This window comes from Sphaeramia orbicularis, chromosome 3 (assembly GCF_902148855.1).
Source record: "Sphaeramia orbicularis chromosome 3, fSphaOr1.1, whole genome shotgun sequence".
Lineage (NCBI taxonomy): Eukaryota > Metazoa > Chordata > Actinopteri > Kurtiformes > Apogonidae > Sphaeramia > Sphaeramia orbicularis.
In genome coordinates, this window is record NC_043959.1 from 9,214,608 (window position 1) to 9,241,693 (window position 27,086).

The 27,086-nt window shown below is 38.7% G+C and overlaps 1 protein-coding gene across 4 annotated transcripts in view; it reads left to right on the top strand.

Moving 5' to 3' along the window:
- glceb (glucuronic acid epimerase b) overlaps positions 1–26,599 on the top strand; it is a 113,506-nt gene extending 86,907 nt beyond the window's left edge. For all 4 annotated transcript variants that reach the window (XM_030122841.1, XM_030122834.1, XM_030122849.1 and 1 more), the window contains 3 exons: positions 5,358–5,600; positions 24,078–24,370; positions 25,279–26,599. In XM_030122841.1, coding sequence (XP_029978701.1) covers positions 5,358–5,600; positions 24,078–24,370; positions 25,279–26,010 — 1,268 coding nt within the window. In that variant the 3' untranslated portion in view covers positions 26,011–26,599. The remainder of the gene's footprint in view (positions 1–5,357; positions 5,601–24,077; positions 24,371–25,278) is intronic.
- The last annotated feature ends 487 nt before the right edge of the window (positions 26,600–27,086 follow it).

Below are 27,086 nucleotides of genomic sequence, written 5' to 3' on the forward strand. Positions count from 1 at the left end.
ACACTTAACCTGCCAGCCAAGATTGATATGGGCTTTTCTAGGTGAAACTGCACCCGGCAACTATGAACATTGTACATTCATAACCAGTTGTTAACTCTAGTATTCAGAGCTTTGTAAATGAAATTACATAAATCATGCAACACCGTACAAACTGCAGACTATTCCCTAGGTTTGTGGAGGCTTAGATGCTAGGATGGCTCTTTTTGTGTTGTTTAACTAAAAGCTACACATTTTTTTGCATAATTTTGGACCTAAATTGTACTCAGCTCAGCTTTATAAAGCACTTTATGAAAAACGAATGCCGAATCACCATTGTTTATCAATCATAAAAACAAACTATTAAATAAGCCAGTGGTTCCCAACCTTTTTTGGCTCATGACCTCATTTTAACATCACAAATTTCTGGCACCCCAGACATTCAAAACGGAGACAGTCTTTCGGTTAAAATTAATTTTTTTTTTTTTTTTTTATCATGTAATAGTTTGCTAGACTATGCCATTATTAAACCAGCCATAATGAATATTTGAAAGATAAACAGTACCACAGTGCTGCAGTTTCAGCTTCAGTTTGTCTTTTATGTATTGTAAGTGTCTCTCTCAACTCACCGTATATTTTTTATTAGTATGTTTTTTTTTTGTTTGTTTTTTTTATCAATTACTGGAAATTTCAGGTGACCCCATTTGAATTTCAGGCAACCCCTATGGTGGGTCCCGACCCCAAGGTTGAAAAACACTGAAATAAACAGTATAAAACAGGTAATACAATAAAAACAATAAAAGCACTAAAACAAGAGCAGTCTCACATGCTGGATCAAAAGCCAAAGAGTTAAAATAGGTTATAAGATGAACTTTAAAAGTGGACAGTGAAGGGATCTGTCTTATGTGCAAAGGTGGGCCATTCCATAATTTAGGAGCAGCAATAGAAAATGAATGAGGTGGACTCACAGGGGCCACTATGACCAAACACCATCACTTCTGCTTTTTTTTGGTTACAGTTGAAAACATAACGTGCCCACACTTGAAAACCCTCAGCCTTCAGTCCACGCTAAAGTTTTTACAAAGATAGAAGGACAAACAGACAGACGGATGACGAACTGATGACAATATCCTGTGGCGAGGGCCAAGAGTAAAAATGTAATAGCCATCGAGGACTTAATATCTTCCGGTAGGGCTGGGTGATATGGAAAAAAATCATATCGCGATAATATATTTCACATCAGACGATATCGATATGTGTCAGAGGGAGAGAGAGACAGGCAGACAGACAGGCAGATATCTGTCAGAACATGGACGAATGAATTCTATCAAAATTGTATCGAGCATGTCTCATATTTATAGCGAGGAAAAGTTATATCATGATATATATTGTTTTATCACCCAGCCCTATCTTCAGGACATGTCAGAAGTGGCTTAAGTGAGAAGGCCCCTTACTTCCTTAAGAGTACATATATGTGACTGTCATCAGCATAACAGTGGAAGGTGATATCCTGTTTTCCGAAGATGGAGCCCAGGGGAAGTAAATACAGTGAGAACAGCAGGGGCCCTAAAAGTGAGCCTTGTGGAATCCCATATAACAAATGAGCGGAGAAGTATTCAAACCCAGTGAGATTTGCACACACTGTTCTGTTGTTTGCCAGACAGGACCTAAACCACTCAAGAGCAGTACCACGAATGCCACTAAATGCTGCAAATGAGATGTCAAAGTATGATGGTCCACTGTGTTAAAGTCCCTGGCTAGGTTAAGCAGGACAAGAATTACTTAATTGCCAGAATTATTAGCTGGGAGAATGTCATTGAAGACTCTTCACAATGCTGACTCTGCTATGCAGGGACTTAAAACCTGACTAAAAAACCTCCAGGATACCATGATTGACCAGAAGAGATTGCACCTGCAGCTTTCTCTATGATTTTAGAGAAAAAAGGCAGCTTGGAAATGGACCTAGAATGTGCTGAAACAGTGTGGTCATGGCCAGTTTTTTTTGATTAGGGTTTGCACTACTGCATCTTTAAAATTTGACAGCCAGCCACACACACCAGCTCTAACTTTGATATATTTATTATATTTCATTAAAATAGCTCAAAGAAAAACCTGAAACAAATCTGCTTATTGATCAAGTCAAGACACAGCTCCAATTCCTTGAGAAAAATACATCCACCATATTGCTTTATTTTCAGAAAAAAACCCCAAAAACATTTATTGTCTTCGGGATAATATGGAATGTGTTCTGTATGGAGAAGTTGAGACATCTGAGTTTTTCAGTTTCTTCAGCTTCTGTGCTGTGCAGTCTTGTATCCTTGAAATCCCTGGATTATGTATGTTTTTCATGATTTACTCAGCTGCGACTTCTACACCTAATGCAAGATTAAGATGTCCAGTCCGAGGCAAAAAAAACAGGTTCTGTTTTTGTCCAACTTATTACAAAAAGAAAGGCCTTTCATACATTTACTAATAGTCCACTATCATTATGAATAAGAAAGTGAATTAAATTTGTCAACAGTCTGTTTGGATGTACTGAATTTGACCTTTTTCTGAGTGATGCCTGTTTTGATGAAGGGCACTTTGACACATACCTGCTGTGGTCTGGACTATGAGATTTTGATTCAGACCAAATTCACAGATGTAATACACCCCCTGGACTATGAGGAGGGGCTGAAAAGTTCATAGCCTGACTAAGAAGGAGTTATTCCACAGCAATGAAACTTGGCATACTTTAAATTCAACCTTTCCTGATACTAACTGCATGGTTTCCTTCATTGGATAAATAATTTAGGACTTTGAAAAGTAGTACTACAGACATTTGATGAAAATGCTTGCTTTTCACCCCTCCCTCGTTCTCCCTACCCCTCTTGAATTCATCTTTTCAGTTTTGCACAGTTGATGAAGCTGGAGCATCATCCCCTATAGCAACCATGTCAGCATGAATGTCCTTGGGGGTGAACCCCTTTTTCTGCAGACATTTGATCAGACCATGGTGCCACGGACGGTTCACCAAATGTCTCTGGTACTACTGTTCAAAGTCCTAAATTATTTATCCAATGTGGGTTTATCTGGAAGGAAACAATGCAATTAGTATCAGGAGAGGCTGAATTTAATGTATGCCAAGTTTCATTGCTGTGGAATACCTCCTTCTTAGTCAGGCTATGAACTTTTCAGCCCCCCCCCCCCCCCCCCCCCCCCCCCACATACAGTACAAACCAAACTGCTGATTATTGGTCCAAACAAAAGAGATTGTCTCAGTCCTGATCAAACTGGTTCATGTACATTGGAAACATTTTTAAGATAGTTTAAACTCACCGGAAGTCGCAGAAGGCTATGGTGAAAATACAAATTAAAGAAAAATGAACAAAAGTGAACAACATGTCAACATCAAACATTCACTCATCAAGTAACCAATTAATACCAAGTTTACTGAGATACACTCCTGATCAAAATTTTAACACCAGTTGGAAAAATTGCAAGAATTTACATTTTGCACTGTTGGACCTTAAGAAGGTCATAGAAGTAGAGTTTCAAAATGCAAAAAGAAGAAATGGGAGTGAGACAAAAAAAACATTTGAGTAAGCAATTTATTGAAAACAACAATTAAACTGAAATAGGTTGTTCATCAGCCGATCAAAAGTTTTAAGACCACAAAAAGGAAAGTATTAATATTAGTTGTATTCATCAGTCACCTGGGTCAAGTATGGAAACTTTCAGTCAGTGAATGGAAAAACAGTTTTCTGTTACGCATAAAAAACATTTATTCTTCTGTGGAGACTTATATATAGACTTATATATAGATCTACTAAATCCAACTAAGCAAAAAGCAACAGACTCTTTCATTGATACAATGTATATAAACAAATGTCTTGCCCCCTCAAATTAAAGTATCCAAAGGTTTCACTTTCACTTTATGGTCTGCGCATACTCATTCTGAGGTACGTATGGTAGTGATGCGTGAGTCGTTTTTTTTTTTTTTTATACCCCCTGGGCTTTTGTTGAATTATTTGACCCAACCCAACTCACCCCGCAAATAAACTGAAATTTTTTTGACCCCCCCCAACCCAACCTGTGAGTAACCCGCTGATCTGTGCATCTAACGCACGGCATAGAACCCCCCCCCGATAATCCCCGGACAGACCTGTCCATAGACACGCTACAGCTATGACAAACATACAGCCCGTGGGCCAAAACCAGCCCGCCAAAGGTTCTAATATGGTCCACAGTATGAATTTGGAAAGTGCAAAAATGATACTAAAGTTAGTAAGAGTCAAAGGTGTCATACTTGTTTTAATTCAGGTTCCACATTCAGCCCAATTGTGATAGCAAGTAAAATAATAGCACAATAACCTATAAATTATGACTGCAAATTTAAGTCAAAATTTCATTGTAAATAGTTTGTATCAGATCGGTATTGGCAAAACTAATCCTAACAAAAATAGGATCGGATCAGAAGCAAAAAAAAATCCAAATCGGGACATCACTATTCATAAGCTATAACCACGCAAGCAAATACAAACCATTATTCAGTGCTGAAGCTGTGAATCATGTATTAAAGGATGAGCTTTAGACACAACAGTTTGTGTTTGAAAGTGGGACACTCATCATCTCCCAGCCTCTTCTGAGGATGTGGTTCGTTGGTATTCTCTCTCTGCTCCGTCATAAGTTGCTTAAATGTTAATCAGAGTCTCCCGCTACGTGAGCATTAAGACTTGCCTCAGGTGAGTTTCACCACATCATCCAGTCATTTAGCTGGTGTCCTTGGCTTTCCAGCTCCTTTTCCCAGTAATGTTTTCTTTATTTCATTGTTGCTTCCTTCTGTCTATAATCTCTTTTGTCTAATATCTTGTAGCCACATGTATTTTTTGCTCTTCATTGTAGGTCTTTTATAAGACAAATGTGGATTCCAAAAATCATTGCAAGATGCAGATTGCAGACTTTAAAACAGTGTGACAACCTTCATTGGCTATATTGGTAATAATTGGTTCAGATCAGTTGTTAAGGTTTTATTTTAAAAAGGTAGGAAAACAATAACTGATATTAAGCGAAAAAGAGCGTTTTTGTGTTATTTCCTTCTAAAAATAGTCTGAGTGATGTGTTACTTCTAACCGTCCTGTCCCATTACTGGAGAGTCTTATCATATGTTTGCTGTTGCTAATTAATTTTGGCCCAGTTTATTTGATACGACCATGCCACTGCACAGATTTAGTCTTTCCATAAGGCAAGAAGAGGCGTTATGACAACTGCTATCCAAAAAAGGAACACTTGCCTAAAATAGGCCACAGACAGCAGAAAACCAGACGCCTGTGTAAGCAAAAGATTTAGGAGCATTTAAATACTCTACCGGCTTTTATCTGACAGCTTTTTCCTTTTCCCAGGTGTGCCTCTGTCCACTCAGTGGGGTCCTCAGGGCTACTTTTACGCCATCCAGATCGCTCAGTACGGCTTGAGCCATTACAGCAAAAACCTGACGGAGCGGCCGCCCCACGTGGAGGTCTACGACAGCGCTGAGGACAGAGACAGCCGAGCCACAGCGCCCTGGTCCGCACCCAAAGGCTGCAGCATCAGCCGCCTCTACGACAAGACCCGTCTTACCTCTGTCCGTCAGTTCAGCGCTCCAGGTATGTAAGCCTTCCACACACCCAGATGGCCCCGGGGCAAGGAGCTTATCTCCTGTTAGCTGTAGGAGGCTCAGTATGCAAGTACACCCTGAGGACAGGATGATAATGTGTGTGCTGAGTCACTGCCACGAAGCCCAACACTGGCACACTGTGGACCCATCACATTATGACAGATTTCTAAAAATCCTCATAATTAAAGAACCAGTAGACACAACATCACAATTTCATCATATTTTGTTCACTTAGTCAGACATTGTCCCACTCATGCTGTCTAAATGTATTGTGCAGATTTGCACTGATGCTTCAGGCCTTTTAATGAGTGTTGGTTTCAGTTTTAGTTGAAGAATGTCATATCACTGGTTGGAAATTGTCAAAGCATAAAAATCTAGTCTCTTAGGTCAGTTTGCTTTTAGCATGCATGTGTTGAAGTTGGCCATAACCCTATAAAACCACTTGTATCATACTTAAGTCTATACACACCTGTAACCTGCAAACTTAGTTAACACTGTACACACCAAAATTAATTTGCAAGTTTAAAACATCTACATTTATTTCTCTGAATCAAAAAAATGTAAATTCCTCAAGGTTTCACAGTGAAAACACCACATTTTTACAGCAGTTATTTTATTAATTTGTGCTAAATTAGTCTATTCTCAGATAATGCAGATGTAAAATGTGCAAAATAACAGAATGAATCTCAAGGATCTGCTGAATCAGATGGTGTTTGACACCAGATGGATTGATAGATTAAAAATGGGATCAATGGCCCTGTAGGTTACCGGCACTTCCTATCTCTTATAATAGGGAAATTTTTCAAAGTCGCACCAAATCCAGAATCAGATCCAGATCCAAATAATTTCACTAATTTTGTTGACATCATCATAAAGAAGCTGTATACCAAGTTTGAAGTCAATCGGAATTGTAGTTTCGGAGAAGAAGACAATTGAAATTTTTGTAATGGACAACAGATGATGACAGACGCCGCCGCCGGAGGCCGCATGACAACAATAGCTTGGAGCCTATCGGCTGGTAAGCTAAAAATAGGACCAATGGCCCTGTAGCTTACCGGCCAAATTAAAAGCTTTGGGAAATGTATCCAGATGCCATTTATTATCACCCAGTTCTGTGTATTTATTATATTACAGAAATAGCCCATGTTTTGGTCACATTCCAATCTGTAAAAAACTCAAATTCCAACTTGATATCATTGATACTTACTGATTTATTGGATCAATCCACTTCCTATCTCTTATAATGGGAAAATTTTTCAAAGTCACATCAAATCCAGAATCAGATCCGGATCGAAATAATTTCAATACCTTGTGTTGACATCATGAAAAAGAAGCTGTATACCAAGTTTGAAGTCAATCAGAACTGTAGTTTCGGAGAAGAAGACGATTGAAAGTTTTGTAACAGACAACGACAGACGACGACAGCTGACGGACGACGACGATGGACACCGCATGATGACAATAGCCTACGGCCTATCAGCCAGTAAGCTAAAAACCAGATAAATTTGTCCAGGTCATATACCAAAAAGCTGCTCTAGGTCTCTGAGGGTTAACCAAAGATGATGCATTCTAAAAAGGACCATCAGTCCATGCATGTCCCTCTTATGCGTTTCCACCACGTGGAACCGGCTCGACTCCACTCTGGTACCCGGTCCTATTCCTGGAGACTGTTTCCATTACAGGATACTACCGACTTTACAGTACCTGGACATCATAGCAACACGGTGCATAACTTCCGTGACGTCTGATCAGAGTTGCTGATAAACTCGCTCATTGTGTGTTGTCCCGTCAAGCTCACACTGAATTTTTTCATCAGCCACCAAGGACAGAATTGTCTGAATCTCCTTGACAGACCACAGTGTAATTTTGCGGGCTGCCATCATGTGTTATATGATGGTACTGATATATTTACTGTAAACTGGTATATTTACTGTAAACTTCCGCATCTGTTTTCTTAAAAATGGCAGGTTGCACATGGATAATGCAATGACACAGAGCCAACTCTCTGACCAATCAGTGGTCTGCAGTGTTTACACTGTTTCAGTATCTATTCCCCTGTTTTGGAACCTCGGCGGAGTAAATACCAAAAAACTGGTACCGGGTACCAGAGTCCAGGTTGTTTTACGTAGCGGAAATGCAAAAAGGTGGAGTCAAGCCAGTATCACGTAGTGGAAATGTCTATGAAAGACAGACTCTTAACCCCCTCCACCCACCCCCCCACCCCAAACCCCCTCCACCATGCAGTGTATCATTTACTGTTCTAATTACACATGGTTGGGTGGAGGCAGTATTGATTGATTGGCACTAAGCATACATGGTGATGCGCCACAAAAGAAGCATGTGTTTGTATGAATGCACACATTTTCTCAAGGAGGTTGTGGAAATCAAAGTGAACAGAAAGTAGACTGATGAGACCAGGGTTTTCTTTATAAACAGCAACAGTGCCACTGCAGGATTATCAGTTCCTCAGCCTCTGAATGATACAATGCTGTATTATGAGGTCACATTACACATCTCTGCTGAGGCTTCTTTGAAAAGGAAGCCGATATATCAGTATTACACTGGACTCTTCTGTCTACTGCAGTAGAATGGTTTAGGCCACAAACTATTATCCCAGGTTCAAGTTCAGTGAAGGACGTTTGTTAGATGTCCTCCTGTCACTTCTCTAGACTCCATAAAGGCAGAAATGACCATGAAAATACACCTGCTTTTTACACTGTGTCTGTTATTCCCCAGATACAAGACAAGAAAAAAAAACGGTGTCCTACGTCACACATTGAGCAAAGACACTTAAAGATGCAGGCTTCATTCTCCAGGTGTAAACATGTCACAGCCTTGGGCTCTGGAAAAAGACACCAGAGTCTGTTCTCAGTTCACTTAAGCAACTATTCTGGAAAAAACAGTGGGTTTCATAGCAATCAGATGACATGTGTAATGATCTTAAAGACTGGCATAGACCAACAAATTGCAAATCTGACCTGATAAGATCTAACATCAGCTAAATAATTGTACTATAGGAGAGTGACAGTTTGAGGTATTTGGAAAGGCCAGGCCTATTTATGGCACTTCTACTATTTGTCACCAGCTGAACCATGGACCAAACACAGGCACTTTTACATCTTTGTACTTTGTACTGTCAAAACCAAAGGTAACAATGACTATACTCACCTAGGGATGTAACGATATGAAAATTTCATATCACGGTTATTGTGACCAAAATTATCACGGTTATCATTATTATCGTGGTATTATTGAAATTGTACCCAACATGTTCAAAAAGTACTAATACACACACTAAAATAATTTAACCAAGTTGTATTTTGAAAAAAACAAAACAAAACAACAACAATATCAACAACAAAAACAAATAAAATAATTGGCACAGTGCACTTTCTGTTGGCAGAAACATTCAAATATTAACCCTTAGTGGTCTGAGCCTTTTTTGTCCGTTTTTCAGTCCTTTTGATTTTGCCTTTATATACTATATAAACAAATGTTTACTATACCCATGTTTGGGATTTTTTTTGCAGCACAACTTCATCTATATCATCTGCCTATTATTTTTTTCACTTTAACCTACTATAAAAACATAAAAGGACAAAAAAAACACATAAAAATATTAGGGGTGGGCAAGTTAACGCGTTATTACCGCGTTAACGCATTCATTAAATAACGCCGACAATTTTTTTCTATCTCACGTTAACGCCGTTTTATTATTGTTCTGCCTTTCAAGCAAGTCTTAGTTGATTTATACATACGGACTCTTATTTTGAAACTCATGCTTTTATTTTGCCGGTCCACACACCGGTGCTGTGTGTATGTGCAGCTGAGAGGAGAAAACCGGCGAACTTTACAAGTAATGCTGATGTTTAAGCTAATTTGTTTATGCAAGCAGTCGGAGATGGGTTGCTAATTCTTTATGCAGGCTCATGCTAAGTTTATGTAAATTCATTGGTTGTGTTTAGGTCTAATATGTCAGCCTTTGAACTAACCTTTACTCATTTACGATGTGAATGTTGTGTTAGCAGTCATTTTATCTCGATGCTAACTTGAATGGGAAAATCCATAGACACGCTAACGAGTAGCATTTACAGGTTAATTAAAGATTTACAACGTCTTTTTATTCAGCAACAAAGGCTCACATTAGAGATATTTGATACTATTCATTCTTACAACAACTGAACATAAAATACTCACAGGCAAACGTTTTTGGGGCCATACAAACAAGAGTGAAAGAAACATGTCTGTTAGTTCTATGTCCGAACTAACTACGGTAACATGGAAAGGACAAAACATACGTTAGTGCCACTTATTCTGACCACTTCAGGGCCCCTTTTGCTTGCTTTGAACAACTGAACATCACATATTATTGGGCTTATTAGTATTAGTACTGATTAGTGGGCTTAAGACTCCTGTCAGTCACTCACAACTGTAAATACACTGGTGGGGACATAAACATGTGTAAAAGTAGTGGTTTTTTACATGGACATTTTCATTTTAAATGTCTTCAGATGGTGGGGTTGAGAAGGACACAGTTGTTTGGAAGCACTGACGTGCAATTATTTTTATCACCGGAGTACTTCCAGTCTGGAATATCACTGAAAGGCAATACATGCTGTTGATGCATCCCCCCCCCCACCCCCAACAACTATGCGATTAATCGCAGAAAGCCATGCGATTAATCGCGATTAAAAATTTTAATCGCTGCCCACCACTAAAAAATATATAAAATCCGATGTGAAAAATGTATATAATTTATTGCATAAATAACACAAAGATGCTTAATGAACCTTTTCAAAGACTTTAAAAGTCAATATTGGTTCCAAATATTAGGAACAGAAAATCTAAATTGTAATAAATTAAACTATACTCAAATATTTGACATAAAAGCAGATCTTTACATAGGTGTTTTCTCCGGAAAAGTGAGGTAATCAAACGTGGTTGTCATGATTAGAATTTAAACGGTAATACTAACCGTCTGCAATTTTACCATGGTTTATCATTATCCCGGTAATAGTTACATCCCTACACTCACCAAACATGTCTTGAATCTCTCCCATCACTGCTAAGAAATCTGCTCTGCACAAGACTAACTGTCATAAATATAAGGAGAACATTCAGTCCATTCAGGGAACTGGTTTGATCGGCTCACAGTGGAACACGCAGGTTCACCCTTAAATTTGTGTCACGAGTGAAACAACCCACATTGTTCTGAATGTCTTTGACAAAACATCGAGGTTCACATACATGTTGTCTTGGTTTTGTGACCAAACACAGTCTAGGACAAAATTCTGACAGCAACAGAAAATGGTACTTAAGTTTGACCATGTCAGTGTGAGGCTACCTAATTAACCATTTAAAACTATTTGTATCTTATTTGAGTGTATACACAGCTGTAACCTGCAAACTTTGTTAAGAGTGTAGACTAAAATTCTTTTGGAAGTATAAAACATCTACTTTTATTTCTCTAAATCAGAAAAAAAATCATTCCTCGAGATTCACAGTGAAAACATCACATTTTTATAGCAGTTATTTCTTAATTTATCTTATTTGTCTTTTCTCAGATAATGCGGATGTAAAATGTGACTGTAAATTAACTGAATGAATTTCAACGTTCAGCTGAATCAGGTGGTGTTTGACAATGGATGGGTAGGTAGGTAGGTAGGTAGGTAGGTAGGTAGGTAGGTAGGTAGGTAGGTAGGTAGGTAGGTAGATAGATAGATAGATAGATAGATAGATAGATAGATAGATAGATAGATAGATAGATAGAGTGATAGAGTGATAGAGTGATAGAGTACAGGTCACCAAAAAGCTGTTATAGATCTCTGAGGGTTAACAACCATAGGAACACGTCATGAAAGTGGCACATTCATCAGCACGACAGGGGCTTTTGTGTTCACTAAGACGGCTAACCTCAGGTTTTCGTTGAAATATAAATGCATCCTGCCTTGTCTTCTTTTGCCATGTCACACTCTCCTCCTTCCATATGTCTTTGATTGATTTTTTTTTTTTTTAAACATTGATTTAAATACCTCTGTAGTAATAGGGAAATCATTACTGAGGCTTAGTTTTACAACCATTGAAGCACAGATCGATATCACACAGTTCACATATGTGTCACAGCTAAGTTTATTAGATTGATGTTGTACAGTGTGGCTGCAATTGAACTCTTTGGACATGATTTTTAACATCTCTCAACATAATTACATATAATGTACAGAATTATTTCACATAAGGAAACACTAAGAGCCCCAATAGTTTGACTGGATCTTTGTGTTTTTCTAGTTCACTTTCACACCATTATTATGTTCCTTTTTGCTGATGGCCTTCCGTCATGTCAGAGCCAAGTTAAGTAGCTGTTCTTACAAAAGGAGTCCTGCTGCTGCCTTAAACCAAGTCTGCACACCAGTGGGAGCTTTTATTGAGAAGTACAGACCAAATGCAGTTTATTGAAAAAAAAAAAAGCTGCTATTGTGTGGGCAAGAAATAGACACATTGTCCTTTGCTTCGCAGAGGGATCTGTTTAAATGTGTGCTGTTGGACCAACCACAGTGAACTGTTGATGAAGAGCTCCAGTTTGTGCCAGTGGCTCATCAACCCCTTTTACTGTCCACTGATGTGCAGCAGGTAAACATGTGGACCTGCCAGCAGAACTCAAATGGACCAGTTAGCTTTCCTTTTCAGAAGTGGGTTTTCAAGTTTTGTTTTAAAATACTGTAATCTACAATGGATACAAGCCTTTTTATTTTTTATTATTCATTCATTCATTTATTTATTTTGAGCAGTAAAATAGTATTACAATTAGGAACCTAAAATAAAATTTAGCTTTCAAAAATAGGACTAATGGCCCTGTAGCTTACCGGCCAAATTAAAAGCTTTGGGAAATGTATCCAGATGCCATTTATTATCACCCAGTTATGTTTATTTATTATATTACAGAAATAGCCCATGTTTTGGTCATATTCCAATCAGATCTGTAAATAATTCTAAGTCCAAGTTGATATCATTGATACTTACGGATTTATTGTATCAATCCACTTCCTATCTCTTATAATGGGGAAATTTTTCAAAGTGGCACCAAATCCAGAATCAGATCTGGATCCAAATAATTCCACTAACTTTTGTTGACATCATCATAAAGAAGCTGTATACCAAGTTTGAAGTCAATCAGAATTATAGTTTCAGAGAAGAAGATGATTGAAAGTTTTGTAACAGACGACAGGCGATGACGACAGACGACGACGACAGACGGACGCCACATGACGACAATAGCTTACGGCCTGTCGGCCGGTAAGCTAAAAATGGTTTGAGTTTTCTTGTGATATTTCATGAATTAACAAAAGAAAACTTAAAACCCATGTGTGGGGGGGGAAAGGGCTTGTTTTCATATTCCCCATGTACTGTCAGTTGTTTTCCAGTATAACCTTTCTCTAATGCGCTTGTGATTTATTTAGGTGTTCAGAAATGCTTTCCCCCACCCCCCGAAGGGGAGGCAAGGGAAATTGTTTTTGGTTTGGTTTGTTCCTTTGTTTGTTTAGGTCAAGGTTAAATTTTTTTAATGAATTTTTAAAATCTTTTTTTTTCCCATTTACTTGTAATAGGCGAAATTTCACATGTCTGAAAAAAACATCAATTTTGTTTGTTTACTTCAAACTTAGGCACATATATAGAAACAACTGATGTGCAGATATCAGCACACACATAGACAGGATGACAAAAAGAGCTACAATATGTGCGAGGGGCGGGGTTTGTTGTGCCTGGCACCACTTGTTGTATCTTACAATGAAATTCAAAGAAACACTTTAGATAGATATAGTAGATATAGATTTAGATTTATTAGACACTAAATAATTATTAACCTCGTCAGACCCAGGAAATGTCAGCAAAGTACCAGCTTTTTTTGTTTTTTATTAAATCAGTGCCTATATTGGAAACATCATGATGCAACAGTTTTTTCAGATGCAGTTTTTAAAATTTTTATGGAATGTCCTTTCTGGTGGACAGTTTTCTTTTCTTTTTTTTGTATAAAGTTGTGAAACTCTTGTCCACAAATGTGGACAGAAAACCCATAGCTGGGTCTGAGGAGGTTAAATCCATCAGCTGCTATCGTAGCCAAATTCAGATGATATTTTGCAAACCATCCTTTTGGCACAGATTAATCAGGTTCTTTCTACTCAAATGTATGCATACCTCTGTGACAGTTTGAGATTTTATGATTACGTTCATTCTACATGTCATCATCATTATCTTATTTTTCAGCTCAGAATTTAAGAGGGAATGTTCTTAAATTGAAGCAAATATTCACAGTCTCGTACCTGTCATGATATGTTTCATAATGCAGCAATACTTTAATAATCTATGATGATTAGCTTTCTCAGCTGGTGGGCCCTGGTGACCCCAAAGTTTTTAAATGGGTTGTAAAGTATGATGTAAAAACACTCTATTTTTATTGCTTTACTGTCTGATGTTGGGTTTTATGCATGGTGCATGAAAAATGTGCAGGACACTAATTGAAAGAGGATGCTAAGTTTATATTATTGTTCATGTTTGAAGAGCAAATACTGGGGAGTTAAATGTGGATTCCAGTGAACTGACCTACTAAAACCTCAAAACATAAAAACTGAAATATCATTTAGATTCTGAACAGGCTCCACATGTGTGTGTTAAATTAAAATAACACCTTGTATTGTAGAATTCTAACTCATTATGTGTGTGTAAGTATTTATATCGTTATGTTAATTTTACTCATTTTCATAAGAATCAACAAAATTCAGTTGTGATGTTCACTCAGTTTATCGTCTGAGTTATGAGTTTTGAAAGCTCAAAACTATTGCTGACATTGAAAATGTGATTAACAGCCTGTTGTTGGAAAATAAATCTTTTCTTGGTTTGAATTCCATCAAAGTGGGTCACAAATCAATGACCAAAAGTGCATGTGGGACTCAAATTAACCTGGTTGAAGACCAGTGATGTACAATACATCACATGAAGAAAACTGCTGTAAAGGGACGAAGAAGTAGGAGTTATTCAATGCATTGTGATGTCACTTTAGCCAGAATTTGACACCTGTGATGAAATGATGTATGAGCTCCTTCTTAAACACATGCAGCTGCTGTGCCTACATGTGCACTGGGTTTAGTAAAAATATTTGGCGCCAGTATATCAATAATGTACTGAAAGGGAAAGTAACAGAATACATTCCCATATCAATGTTTTTCCTCACCTCTAGTGGCTGTGCCATAAACTGCATCTTTTCTGCAAATGTGTATTTAGTAAGCACCAGAAAATATAGTGATTCACCAATAGAAGCACAGCTGACTGGTTGGTATTGCCCTTTGTCTTATTTTGTGTGTTTTAACTGCATGGAATGTAATTAAATGTGCTTCTCTTCCTTTATATCCAAGGCTCATACGAGTCCACTCTGCTCCAACCTCCCTTAGACTGTATAGACATTTATTATGTGCTGCTGTCTCCCTTATGCATCTGAAAATTGATCTGTAAAGAGGAGAAATAAGAGAGGACTATGGCTTTACTCACATCTCTTATCTTATTGTCTCCCAAACAAACACGTTTTCAGGCTAGTTGTACAAGGTGGAGAGGATAGGCACAGGAGCTCATGAATTATATTCAGGGCTGATTATCTAGGAACTGAGAATCTTAGCTATTTCTGTATTTTAGACCTTTCAGGATTCCATGTTGAATTTATTATAGTTTCTATGATGACGTGATTTTAAAGGACTAATGAACAGGGGCTTATGTAGGTACTGTCTAATGTTGTGGTATATTTTTACCTCCTCCAGGAGGTATTGTGATCACTTTGCTTTGTGTATTTGTTTGTTTGTGTGTTTGTTTGTTTTTAGCAACTTTAGGGGAAAACTATTCCACCCATCTTTCCCAAATTGTACCCACAGATAGGCCTAGGCCCTGGGACCAACCCATTAAATTTTGGGCCAAGTAGGCCAAAGTTCAAGGTCACAGCAAGGTAACAAAATCTACAATTTTCCTATCTGTCATCATTGAGCAATTTTCCAAAATTCATCAAAAATTCAAAATGATTGCGATTAGCCTCCAATTTGATCCACGCATAGCTTAGAACAATATCTTGTAACTGGCAAAAAACTGTCCACATCCACTGTGGAATGTGGACTCTGTGGACATTTACATTTAACATTGAAAATCCCATTTACCACACATTTTTCAGTAGAACTCAACAAATATTGATTGGAATTGAATATAATTTGACATACACATGACTAGTACCAAGCTTCAACTTTTTCTGCTGTATGGAACAACTTTGAAACTGTTGAATTTAAAAAGAAATATTCGATCCACACATGCACACCGTTCAGGGGTGCTTGGCGGAGGTTTGCGTTCTCTGAACACTTGTTCTTTTTTCTGTTTTGCCCTTCATTAATATGCGGAATATCACTAGATGTAGGGTGTTGTATATTGCATTAACCACAGCTAATGAGTGATGGACCTTTTTCATCAACATGGGAGTCATTCTGGTTTGCAAATCTAAATAATTTTGAATGATTTGACTCTTTTCAACCAGTAGTCAGCCTGGATCCAGAAATCTGGGTCCTAGTTGGAATTAGAAAATAGTAGGCATGAGGGTTGCAACGACTAGTCAACTAGCTAAGCAATGGTTAAGCAATGTTTCACCGTATCCAGCTGAAGTGGCTCAGAGTCAGACGTCACACTTTTCCCTGACTGACAGCACATGTGCACTAATGGCTGGGGTCAGAAGGGGCAGCAGCAGAATGGAGGTGGTCGAAGTGAAGCTAAAGCCAAACAAGTGGTCCAGAGTTGGGGAACATTTCATATGTGACACAGCTAAGAAAAGAGTCACATGCCAGATCTGTAGCTGAGCCAGGGGTACCATGGGAACACTTCAGCCATGCATGAACACTGAAGAGGAAACATGTTTTGGAAGACTTAGATGCACCTCGCTATGATAATTAGCTCCCATGCTAGTAGCAAATCTATTACGTCATTAGCTGTAGCAGTGAGATGTCGCCTCTCCTTAAGACTGAAACATTCTTCATAATATTAGTACATGCATAATCAGGCTTTCTTAAGCTCATAAATTACTACTCATTTTCTCACAAGTGCCTGATTCTTCTAACTCTCAACAGAGATCTCAAGAAAGCAAGTGAGTCCACCTCCAGAAATAATATGTATAATTGTTTTTCATTTCTCCCTTAGCCAGGTAAATGTTAAAGGTCCAGGATGTAAGATTTCAGAGGAGCTACCTGAAGAAATACAAAATTATTCTAATAATAAACCAGTTTGTGTCTAAAAAATGGCAGAGTTGTGGACCAGATTTATATCCTTTTAACTAATAGAAACCCAAAAAATGACAGAGGAAATACTAGCCCTAACAAGGACCTTGTATGTAAATTTTCCAGAACCTTGGAGGAGGATGAGGGGTGTTCAGTTGGTTTTAGTCTGCAACTTCACCACTATACGTTACTAAATGTCACACACTGAATCTTTACCATGGATGTTGACAACTGAAACTATTGTTAGCTTAGAAATTGAGTTAGCTAATGTCGTGTCATGTAATGTTTTTTTGTTTTTTTTTTACAAAAAACTTCACAATTCAGGAGAGAACTCATAATTTGAGAGGCTTTGGAGATTTGGCATTACCCAAATTTGGAACCACTCGTAAACGTTTTTGTGCATCTGTATGTGGAGTGGAACTTTGGAACAGTCTGGACATCCGACACAAGCAACACCAAAATATTCACCCATTTAAACTGTTCTGTAAACATATGGTCTGGTCCCAGTATAAAGATGGAGGGTCTGAATACTGATGTTACATCAATATTCTGTCATATATGTTAATGTGTGTTTGTTGTTCCTCATCTAGTTGGTCTGTGTTGTCCTTTACCATCTGCTATTGTTTTTACTATTGTTGGTATGTAATTATTGCTGTTCTTTACCACTTGTGGTATTGTAGTTTTTTGTTTTTACCATTGTTGGTCTGTAATTATTATCATGTAAGTTGATGGTTAATTGTTACCATGGTAACACCACCAGGAATGTACTTTGTTTCTATTTTTCACACACATTTTGGTTCTACAGTGTAAATACTGTCAAATGAGTTTATTCTAATTTGGTTTAGGCCTATTTTGTTCATTGTTCTGGCTTGAAGTCAAAGGACAGGAGTGTGTATATAAAATGTTATTATCTTCAGTTATTTGATGATGAGAATGGGGGTGGGATTAAATCAGTTTTTCTTCTTCCCACTCCTTTTCGAGTATAGATGAATGTTTTTTTTTTTTTTAATTTTAAATTTGCATGTATTCTGTAAATCCTCGAAATAAACAAACGAATGAATGAATGAACAAGCAAGCTCCCAACACAAGAGTCTCCATTCACGTTACATTAAACATGTGCACCTTTACATGAGCTTCTCTCCACACCTGCATCAGAGTTTGATATGTGAAAATCGTTAGTCAGAAAAATGCTCTCCTCTCAAATCTTGTGACTTGTGTTGTCTAAATACGGTACCTTTAAATAAAATGTGACTTTCTACTATAATACAGATTAGAAATCTGGCCTCATTTTACTGCTGCAAAGTGACCAAGGCCACAAACTAGTTTGCAGTTATTTTTGGAATCAGGGAAAGTCAAACTCTTTTTCTCCGGCGTCGACTGTGAGCCGTCTTTATTCTCCACTGATCTCCCACTGATATTTCCAGGGCACACTCTTGTGTCCTGTGTTGAGCTGCAGTCTCTACAGTAATTTCCTCCTCCTTCTAATTCCACAGCTTTCAACCTCTCATCATCAACAGTTTCTTTTCATTTCACCAGTAATCCCCCCACCCCCACCCCTCCACTCACCTTGCCTTCCAGCTCAACTCTGCATCATAGCTCCTGTTCTTTTCCCCAGCATCATCATGTTTTCATCATCACTTTTCAGCTCTCCGTAGGCAGCTTTTCTTCTCCATTAATCTTACCAGATTTCAGTGCATCTTACACCTCTATTTACTCTCTTTCCACCCATTTATTACCTCTAGTGCTTCCTACACATTGTGATCATTTTGGCTTGATCCATTTTAATGTCTCCTTTGGCAGTCTCATTATAAATCCTATCCAGACGTTCCTCCTTTTCTTCCCCTCCTGTCAGTTTTTTTTTCCTTCACCCCCCTCCATCCTCCCCTCTCTTCCTTCCTCTTTCTTCTTTTCTTTCTTTCATTTTTTACTCCTTACTGTATCTAGGGCACCAGTGCTGAACAGCCTCTCATATCCTCTGACAAGTGGATCAATCGTCTGTCCCCTGATAATAACCTACCATCTGCACATTCCTGCACTGACGCCGTCAGCTCAGCACCTTTTATTTTCTGATCCCTCTCGCGGTTGGTTTGATAGTTTTGAATAATCCAGCTCCTGTTTGAATTAGCGTGCAGAGATTCGGTGGAGTAACAGCTGTCAGCAACCATGTCCTGCAACTAGATGCCAGTGTAGCCTCCAGAGGACGTGTGTTGGGGGGGTGAATCATCACACCTGCATTGTCTCTTGTATCTTTAAATCACATACACATGCATCACACACGTTGTACTGGTACATGTGTTCACAGATGCTTATTCTTGTCTACTAGCGTGATTTATATTTCTCACTGCATGTCATCTCTGCTTCATGACTTATTGCTAAGTCCTCATGGTATGAGTTCTGTTACTGATGCTAAAGGTGTTGTTCACATTAGTGCAAAGTTAATATTCATTATCTGCTTTATGTAGCTGTTTATTGGATCATATGTAGCAACATGATGTCAGGTCCAGCTACTTTTACAGAAACAGTCGGTCAGATGTTGCTATTATGATGGCTGAACCTGCAGCCACACGACTTAAAGATGGTTTTAATGCTCACACACTAATACATTTATGTTTTCTGACTTTTTGTTAAAATTTGACACTTTACACTTATATTGCACATAAATGAAGACAAGTAATTCCTAATTTCATACGATAAATTTTATCTGGTTTGTTTCAGGTTAAGAACTCTGGCAGCACTTGTTAGGTCATCAGGAAACACATAACCAGCATAATGCATTTTTTTCAACTGCTGGCCAAAACACATTGGTCTCTATTTAAAGTCAAATAAAATTCTTATACAGAACATGTGAGGCAAGAATTCTTTTTTTTGGTACTTTATTTTTATTGTTTTGAATTCTGTACAATACAAACGTAAGGGACATTTGGTATACACTGACCATAAAAAAAACCTTTGTGACTAACAATTTGTTTTAGTAATGTGATGTTGAAATGAAAATTGTCCATTTTTCCCATTTATCATGACGCTGTTCTTCTTGAGTTCTTAATCTGTGGGTCATAATCTCTATCTCAAATACTCCATTCACAATTTGAAACCAATCGTTAGTTGTAGGTTGTTCTAATCTGCACCATTTGTTGGTAATAGCCTTTCTACAGGCTACTAATAGTATTTTTTAACAAATATCTATCATTTTTTCTTACATTATTACCAACAAAATATCCAAAATGTATCACCAAACATGTTTTAGGAATTGCATAACAGCTGTCAGCAACCATGTCCTGCAACTAGATGCCGGTGTAGCCTCCAGAAGATGGGGGGGTGGGGGGGGTGTGAATCATCACACCTGCAGTGTCTCTTGTATCTTTAAATCACATGCACAACACACATTGTACATATGTTCACAGATGCTTATTCTTGTCTACTAGCGTGACTTTTTTTTCTCACTGCATGTCATCTCTGCTTCATGACTTATTGCTAAACAGAAAGAGAGCTGAGCTGAGCGGAGGAGGTAGAATCTAGTCTATATTCCCTGCCTATCCTTTATTGATGGCAGAGTAATCACGGGGCCAGAGTACAAATCCACTTACTCTGTGCATTGCCTTAAGTAATGGATTTATGAGTGCATTAAAGAAGCGTAGTCATCCAGAGGCCCCTGCCAGACTGGCTCTCTCCTTCATTCTCCTCCCAATCGACTGTCTTTGTCTCAGCTCGTCTCTCATGGATGTGAAATCTCCCCGTCTCTGATTCTCAATGGTCTTTTCACTACAGGCTCATTTTCACTCTCTTGAACTGTTTTTTTTAAGCAGCTAAAATTTACTTAGGGGGTCAAATGAGTGTCCATTTTTGTCAAAAAAAAAAAAGTTGTAAGAAATGCATAGAACTGTGTTGAAATAATGCTAATCCATTTGTGCAGACAACTGATATTATTTGACAGTGGAAGCTCTATTTTCAGAAATTTTGGATTTTGAATAACACGTGTATGTGAAAACTTTTGCTGGTGGACGGACGTGACATTACCCATGATGATCTGGTCAGTACCAGTACTTTATTAGGAATAAACTTATAGACTTACTATTGCTAATTCTCCTTTTATTCATAAATGTTAGTATTGTGGATCTAAAACAGTAACAGCTGACACAAAAACACAAAATGTGGCAGTGGACGGATGTGACATGGTTGTTACAGATCCCATCATACTGATGCTCAGCAGCCATGTCACCGTTTCCACAAATGATCCCTGTGCAAAAACTAGGATCAGAATTATTTATTGTATAGTTTATCATCATACTAAAGGGGAAATAACAATATAGAATTGTTATTTCTTTATAAAAATGCTCATTATTAGAAAAATGTTGCTTTAAAAAGTGACGTGTGACATTCTTAATGTATGTATTGGCGTAACATAAGCAGGATGGATCAGCACCATACTCCATATTGACACCTGTAAAAATAAAACATGTGATATGTCTGATAGAATCTGGTAAGAAAAACTGGGGAATCTAAAAAAATAGAATATTTGTTTTTCAGGTAAATTCAGTTCAAATATAACTTGGCCATTTGTGACATGAAAATATAGCATTGATTGTGATGAAATTGGACATTTTTGAGCTGAAAACATAGTTCATATGACCATCAACATGTTGCAACAGAACTGAAATCCTGTCCATTTGCAGAACTTGCATTTACCAACACAAAGTTCCTTTGGGGATTCACTTATATTGATTTCTTATGCACAAAGACAGAAATAAGACCTCTAAGCACATTTTAGCCATTTAAGACAATTTGCACATCCCATCATCCTTTGACCGTCCTCCTTGTTGACATCTTGAGCATTATTAGAAGTAGAAAAGTTGTTTTTTTTTCTTTTTCACTTGTGCTATACATGGGCAAAGGAGAGATGGTTTTCAGAAGCTGCTGGTGCTTCAGGCTGGAGGTTGGAATGAATTCAAGAACATCAGATGAAGTTCCTGAACTGACCCGGTGCAGAGTTGATTTAGTGTGAGAGCAGTGGTGGCTGTCTACTGTATGTGCTGTCTGTGAGCCTTGGAGGGAGGAGATGGAATATAAAATGAAATAGAGAAGTTGCTGTAGTGTTGACCTTGGCCGTAAAATTATTAGATATTGACTATTAACTAACTATTTTGATAATCAGTTTGTGCCCAAAAAAAACCAAATTTCTGATTTCCTTCCCTCAAATAGGAATATTTTCTGCTTTCTCCTCCTCTAAGACAGTAAATTGAATGTTATGTTACATTTGCAGACGTTATGTTGAGCTTCACAAAACCACTGATCGAAATGTCCATGAAATGTCCACTATTTACTGACATTTTTTCATTGATCAATTCCAGAAAACAATCAACAGATTAACTGACAAGGAAAGTAATCATTAGTTGCAGCCCTAATAGCATAATATACCGACAATAGATACTTTTAAGATAAATTTACAGTATAATAAGTATAGTAAACAATATGCATTGAATACAGTGTACAATAGTTTGATTCAATGCATTAAAACTGCAGTTGGCAGTATATTTTTGACTGTTGCCTCTACCAGGTTTTTTCACATTTTGGTTTCTTTTGGTAAAAATCACACTCATAAAGCATACTGTAACTGAAAATATCTGAGTGGAAACACCTTCTCTTGGCTTTGTTTTCAGACTTTAGAAAATCTTCATTAAAATGTATTTTTATAATGTGGTAATTATATCTTTTAGGTTTGTTCTTTATATATTGTCACACAAACCCTTTTGAAATATTGCAGTGTTTTGTTGTTTTGCTCAGTTCAAGTTATTACCTCCGCCAAGGAGGTTCTGTTTCTCTCGGCGTTGGTTTGTCTGTCTGTCTGTTTGTCCGTGTGCAAGATAACTCAAAAAGTTATGGACGGATTTGGATGAAAATCTCAGGAAATGTTGATACTGGCACAAGGAACAAATGATTAAATTTTGGTGGTGACTGGGGGGGGGGGGGGGGGGGGGGGGGGGGGGGGGGGGGGCACTGATCTGCCTTGGCGGAGATTTTCTAGTATTATTCATATTTTTGTTTAGAGCACCAACCACTATATGGCACTGCTATTTCTGTTGTAAATTAAATGTAGGAATTCAGAATTCAATGGCAACAGGCACTGCTGAATGTGGGGAATAGTTTTTGATCATGCAAGCATATAAACATGATGCTTTGTATGGATATTTACTATATTTTGTAAGCAATAGCCTAACAGGATTAGCATCATCAGTGCATTTGTCAACTATAATATTATAATAGCGGCTCTGTAGTGACTTAAAAATGGTTATGCCACATTTAAACATAGATATTCAACAAAAAATGTTATCATTGTAATTATTTGTGATGCCCTACCTGCAGAATTACAAAACTTTCCACACTTTATCATGATCTGACCAAAAAGAATGGTTTAAAACCACAGTTCACCATCTGTTTTAACACTTAAAAGAACATTTGTCCTAATGCTTCATCCCTTGTATTTTATTTTTTGTGTTCAGCCTTGTTTCTCAGTGGTGTTTATTAAACATAGGTAATTAAAAATGTTGGTCAGTCTTTGATACTGACTGAAATTAAACCTTATTTGATCTTGTCTGTAACGTAGCCCAGTCCTGCTGCAGTCAGTCAGCCTCTTCCTTCGCTGTCTGCTCAGATCTGGTTTTTCTGCATCTGTTCTTTTCTTTTTTTCTCCCTGTGTTCCTTCCCTTCTGTCCTCCTCCTAATTAAGGTCAGTGTGCAGTCACACATCTATGCGTGTGTGTGTGTGTGTGTGTGTCTGTGTTTGTAAAAGTGTCTCTCATTGGTACACACACACACACACACACACACACACACACACACACACACTTCTCACAGGTAATAACATTACAACATTACAAGACCCTGGGTCTACAGACTAAGGTTTGCACTGTAGAATTGTTCTAAAAATGCCTTTTATTGATCATTTCAAAACCTGTGAGAACAGAGTGAACCACAGGATCCAAAGAAAACATTCAAGTATGAAGAAGATCAAACACAGACTCGCATTTCAAAGCATGACAGACAGATGCACCGTCATCTCCGTTATCCTGAATAAATGTTTTCAGAGGAACATGAGAAAATGTCTTGTTCTATAATTCAGGTTGTGAATATTTACCAGTGCCCCCTTTCATCTTGTGACCCCCCCCACCCCCCCACCCCCACCACAGAATCTTCAGAGGGCGTCTCCCTTCCACTGGGTAACTCCAAAGATTTCATCCTCAGCCTGGACCTCAAATTTAGCTCCAACGGCAGTGTGTCTGTGGTCTTGGAAACCACAGAGAAAGGTCCGCCCTTCAACATCCACTACGTGACCAACACGCAGCTCATCGCCTTCAAAGACCGTGACATCACGTACGGCATCGGGCCACGCACCGCCTGGAGCACGCTGACCCGGGACCTGCTCACCGACCTCAGGAAGGGCGTCGGGTTGTCCAACACCAAGGCCGTTAAGGCCACCAAGGTGAGGCCTGGATAAAAACACAAGACATAGATTTGTGTCGAAAACATTGTAATAAAAAGACCTAAATGTTGTTTAGCTTTTGGATTGTCTCTTTTACCAATACAAAAAAATATGACCCCAAATCAGAAAAACAAAACAGTGATGTCTGAAAGTACTTCTTTTCACAGCAACATCCAAGAAAGGGTTTGTCATTTAGGATCAGCGATGGTCAAAGGATCATAAATGTACCACAAAACCTTTTAAAACAATCTTCCCCAGAGGAGGATAAGAAAGTATTTAGATATTTCACAGCATTTGGAGGCATTCTGTGTGTAAAGGACTCTAGCTGAAGCTGAACATCACTCCAATCCCACTGTACCAAGAATGAATATTTGAAATGTAAGATGTCTTTGTTAAACCTTTGTCAGGCTCTACAGTGTTCAGCTCACGTTCCAGTCCAAAGGGTCCTGATGTTAACGGTGTCCACACACAAGCATCCAAGAAGGCCACCTGGAATTCCTTCAGATTCTTTTAATTTTATCATTAGTTTGAAATATTTCAGGGATTTTTCTCAAGTATTTGAGAAAACTGTGAATTTCTTCTTTTCTCTTGAAGGGTTGGACCTTTGGTGGAAGCTGCGCTTGTAAATGTGTTTGCTGATCTCTCCATGTCTTATAACGGTTCCAGTCAAATATTTTCCTCATTTGGATAAACAATGTCTCATATATTTTATGGTGTTCCACATTGCTTAAGATTGAAATAATGCTGCAGTTTTTCTTGTGATTTCATTTTGTCTTTAATATATGACTCAGGATGATATGTATTGAAACTTAAACAAATATTTGCACGTTTGCTTAGTTGATTTTTGGGAGGTTCTCATTCAGTCTCTCATTGTTCTTCTATCTGTATTTGCATCTGGTTTCTGTCAGATCATGCCAAGGCGGGTGGTGCGATTAGTTCTCCACGGTCGAGGCTGTGTTGACAATGTGACTATCTCAACCACCGCCCACATGGCCGCCTTCTTTGCCGCCAGCGACTGGCTGCTCCGTAACCAGGACGAACACGGCGGCTGGCCCATCATGGTCACCCGTAAACTGGGCGAAGGCTTCCGGCCGTTGGAGCCCGGCTGGTATTCCGCTATGGCCCAGGGCCAGGCCATGTCCACCCTGGTCCGAGCCTACCTCCTCACCAAGGACCAGGCTTACCTCAACGCTGCCCTCAAGGCAGTAGGACCGTACAAGGTGCCTTCAGCGCAGCACGGGGTCAAAGCTGTGTTCATGAACAAATACGACTGGTATGAAGAATACCCCACCACCCCCAGCTCCTTCGTCCTGAACGGCTTCATCTACTCTCTGCTGGGACTGTACGATTTGACTGAGACGGCCGGAGAGAAGCTGGGCAGGGAGGCGGGGCAGCTCTTCAGCCGAGGCATGGAGTCGCTGAAGAGCATGCTCCCGCTCTTTGACACCGGCTCCGGGAGCATCTATGACCTTCGACACTTTATGTTGGGGACTGCACCCAACCTGGCTCGCTGGGACTATCACACCACGCACATTAACCAGCTGCAGCTCATGGCATCCATAGACAATTCTCCCCTCTTCAAAGATGTGGTCAAACGGTGGAAAAACTACTTAAAAGGGATCCGTGCCAAGCACAATTAGACCAGCAGTAGTCCACATTGAACACAGAGGCCAGAGAGTGAGCAGAGGATCAGCGTATGGTGTGAGTGGATGTGAGGAAGGCGTTCACATGTGTGTGGATGTGAGGAAGGCGTTCACATGTGTCTGGATGAGGGTGAGTTTCAGATGAGGCTGCTGCAGCTCGTGTCTCCTGTTCTGGTGCAGGTTTTGTACTTATGCTACACTTCCTGTAGCTCTCCTCTCTCTGTTTTTTCCTTGAGCTAGTGTTTGTAATTATGCACAGACCTAGTTTCCATGTGTGAGTTTTTGTGTAGAGAGAGTGTGTGCGAGTTTGAGTGTGTTAAAAACAATAATATATGATGTTAGAGAAAGATGAAGCTCGTTCAGTTGTTTTTACTGAATCACATTTCCAACATGATTTGATGCATCTGCCACAAGTCTCCTCTCAAATTGTATTTTTTTACAGCTTATTCCGATATTTGCATAGTTTATTGAAACATATAAACTGTTAATAACAGAATATATTACAAATTATTTGTAGAAGGATGTTGCCAAAAAATCAATATAAAACTTAATTCTTAAATTTAACAATAAAACATGTCGGATCTCACAACCTTAAAACGATGTATGTCTTTGGATATGAGGTGAAATCAATGAACTGTTCAGAATAAGCAGCTTGGATTCCAGATAGTCCAAGTGGCTCTGCATCCTGATAACAGGTCATCTGTTGAGCTGAGATGTCGTGTTGTCGCAGCTTGTCGGTACCCGCATGATTGCATCAGATCATGTGACTTGAACTGGGACCAGGTTGTGTTTCGGGTGAGCGATGGCGTGTTTGTCAAGTGTTCCCTTCCCAGGTGTGAAATTATTAGTGTTTAATAATTCTGCCAATTTAACACCGCTACTGAAGTTGAATAATCAATCAGAGTCATAGTTCAGTCAGAAATACTTTATTGTGCAGAAAAAAATCTACGAATCTCTGTTGGTTCTGCTCCACTTTGAGTTCAGCTGTTAACTCCTCTGCTTCAGCAAAGTCCAAATATGAACCAGCTGATAATAATGAAACTGTCCGAGTCAGTGTAGAAATGACTGATTAA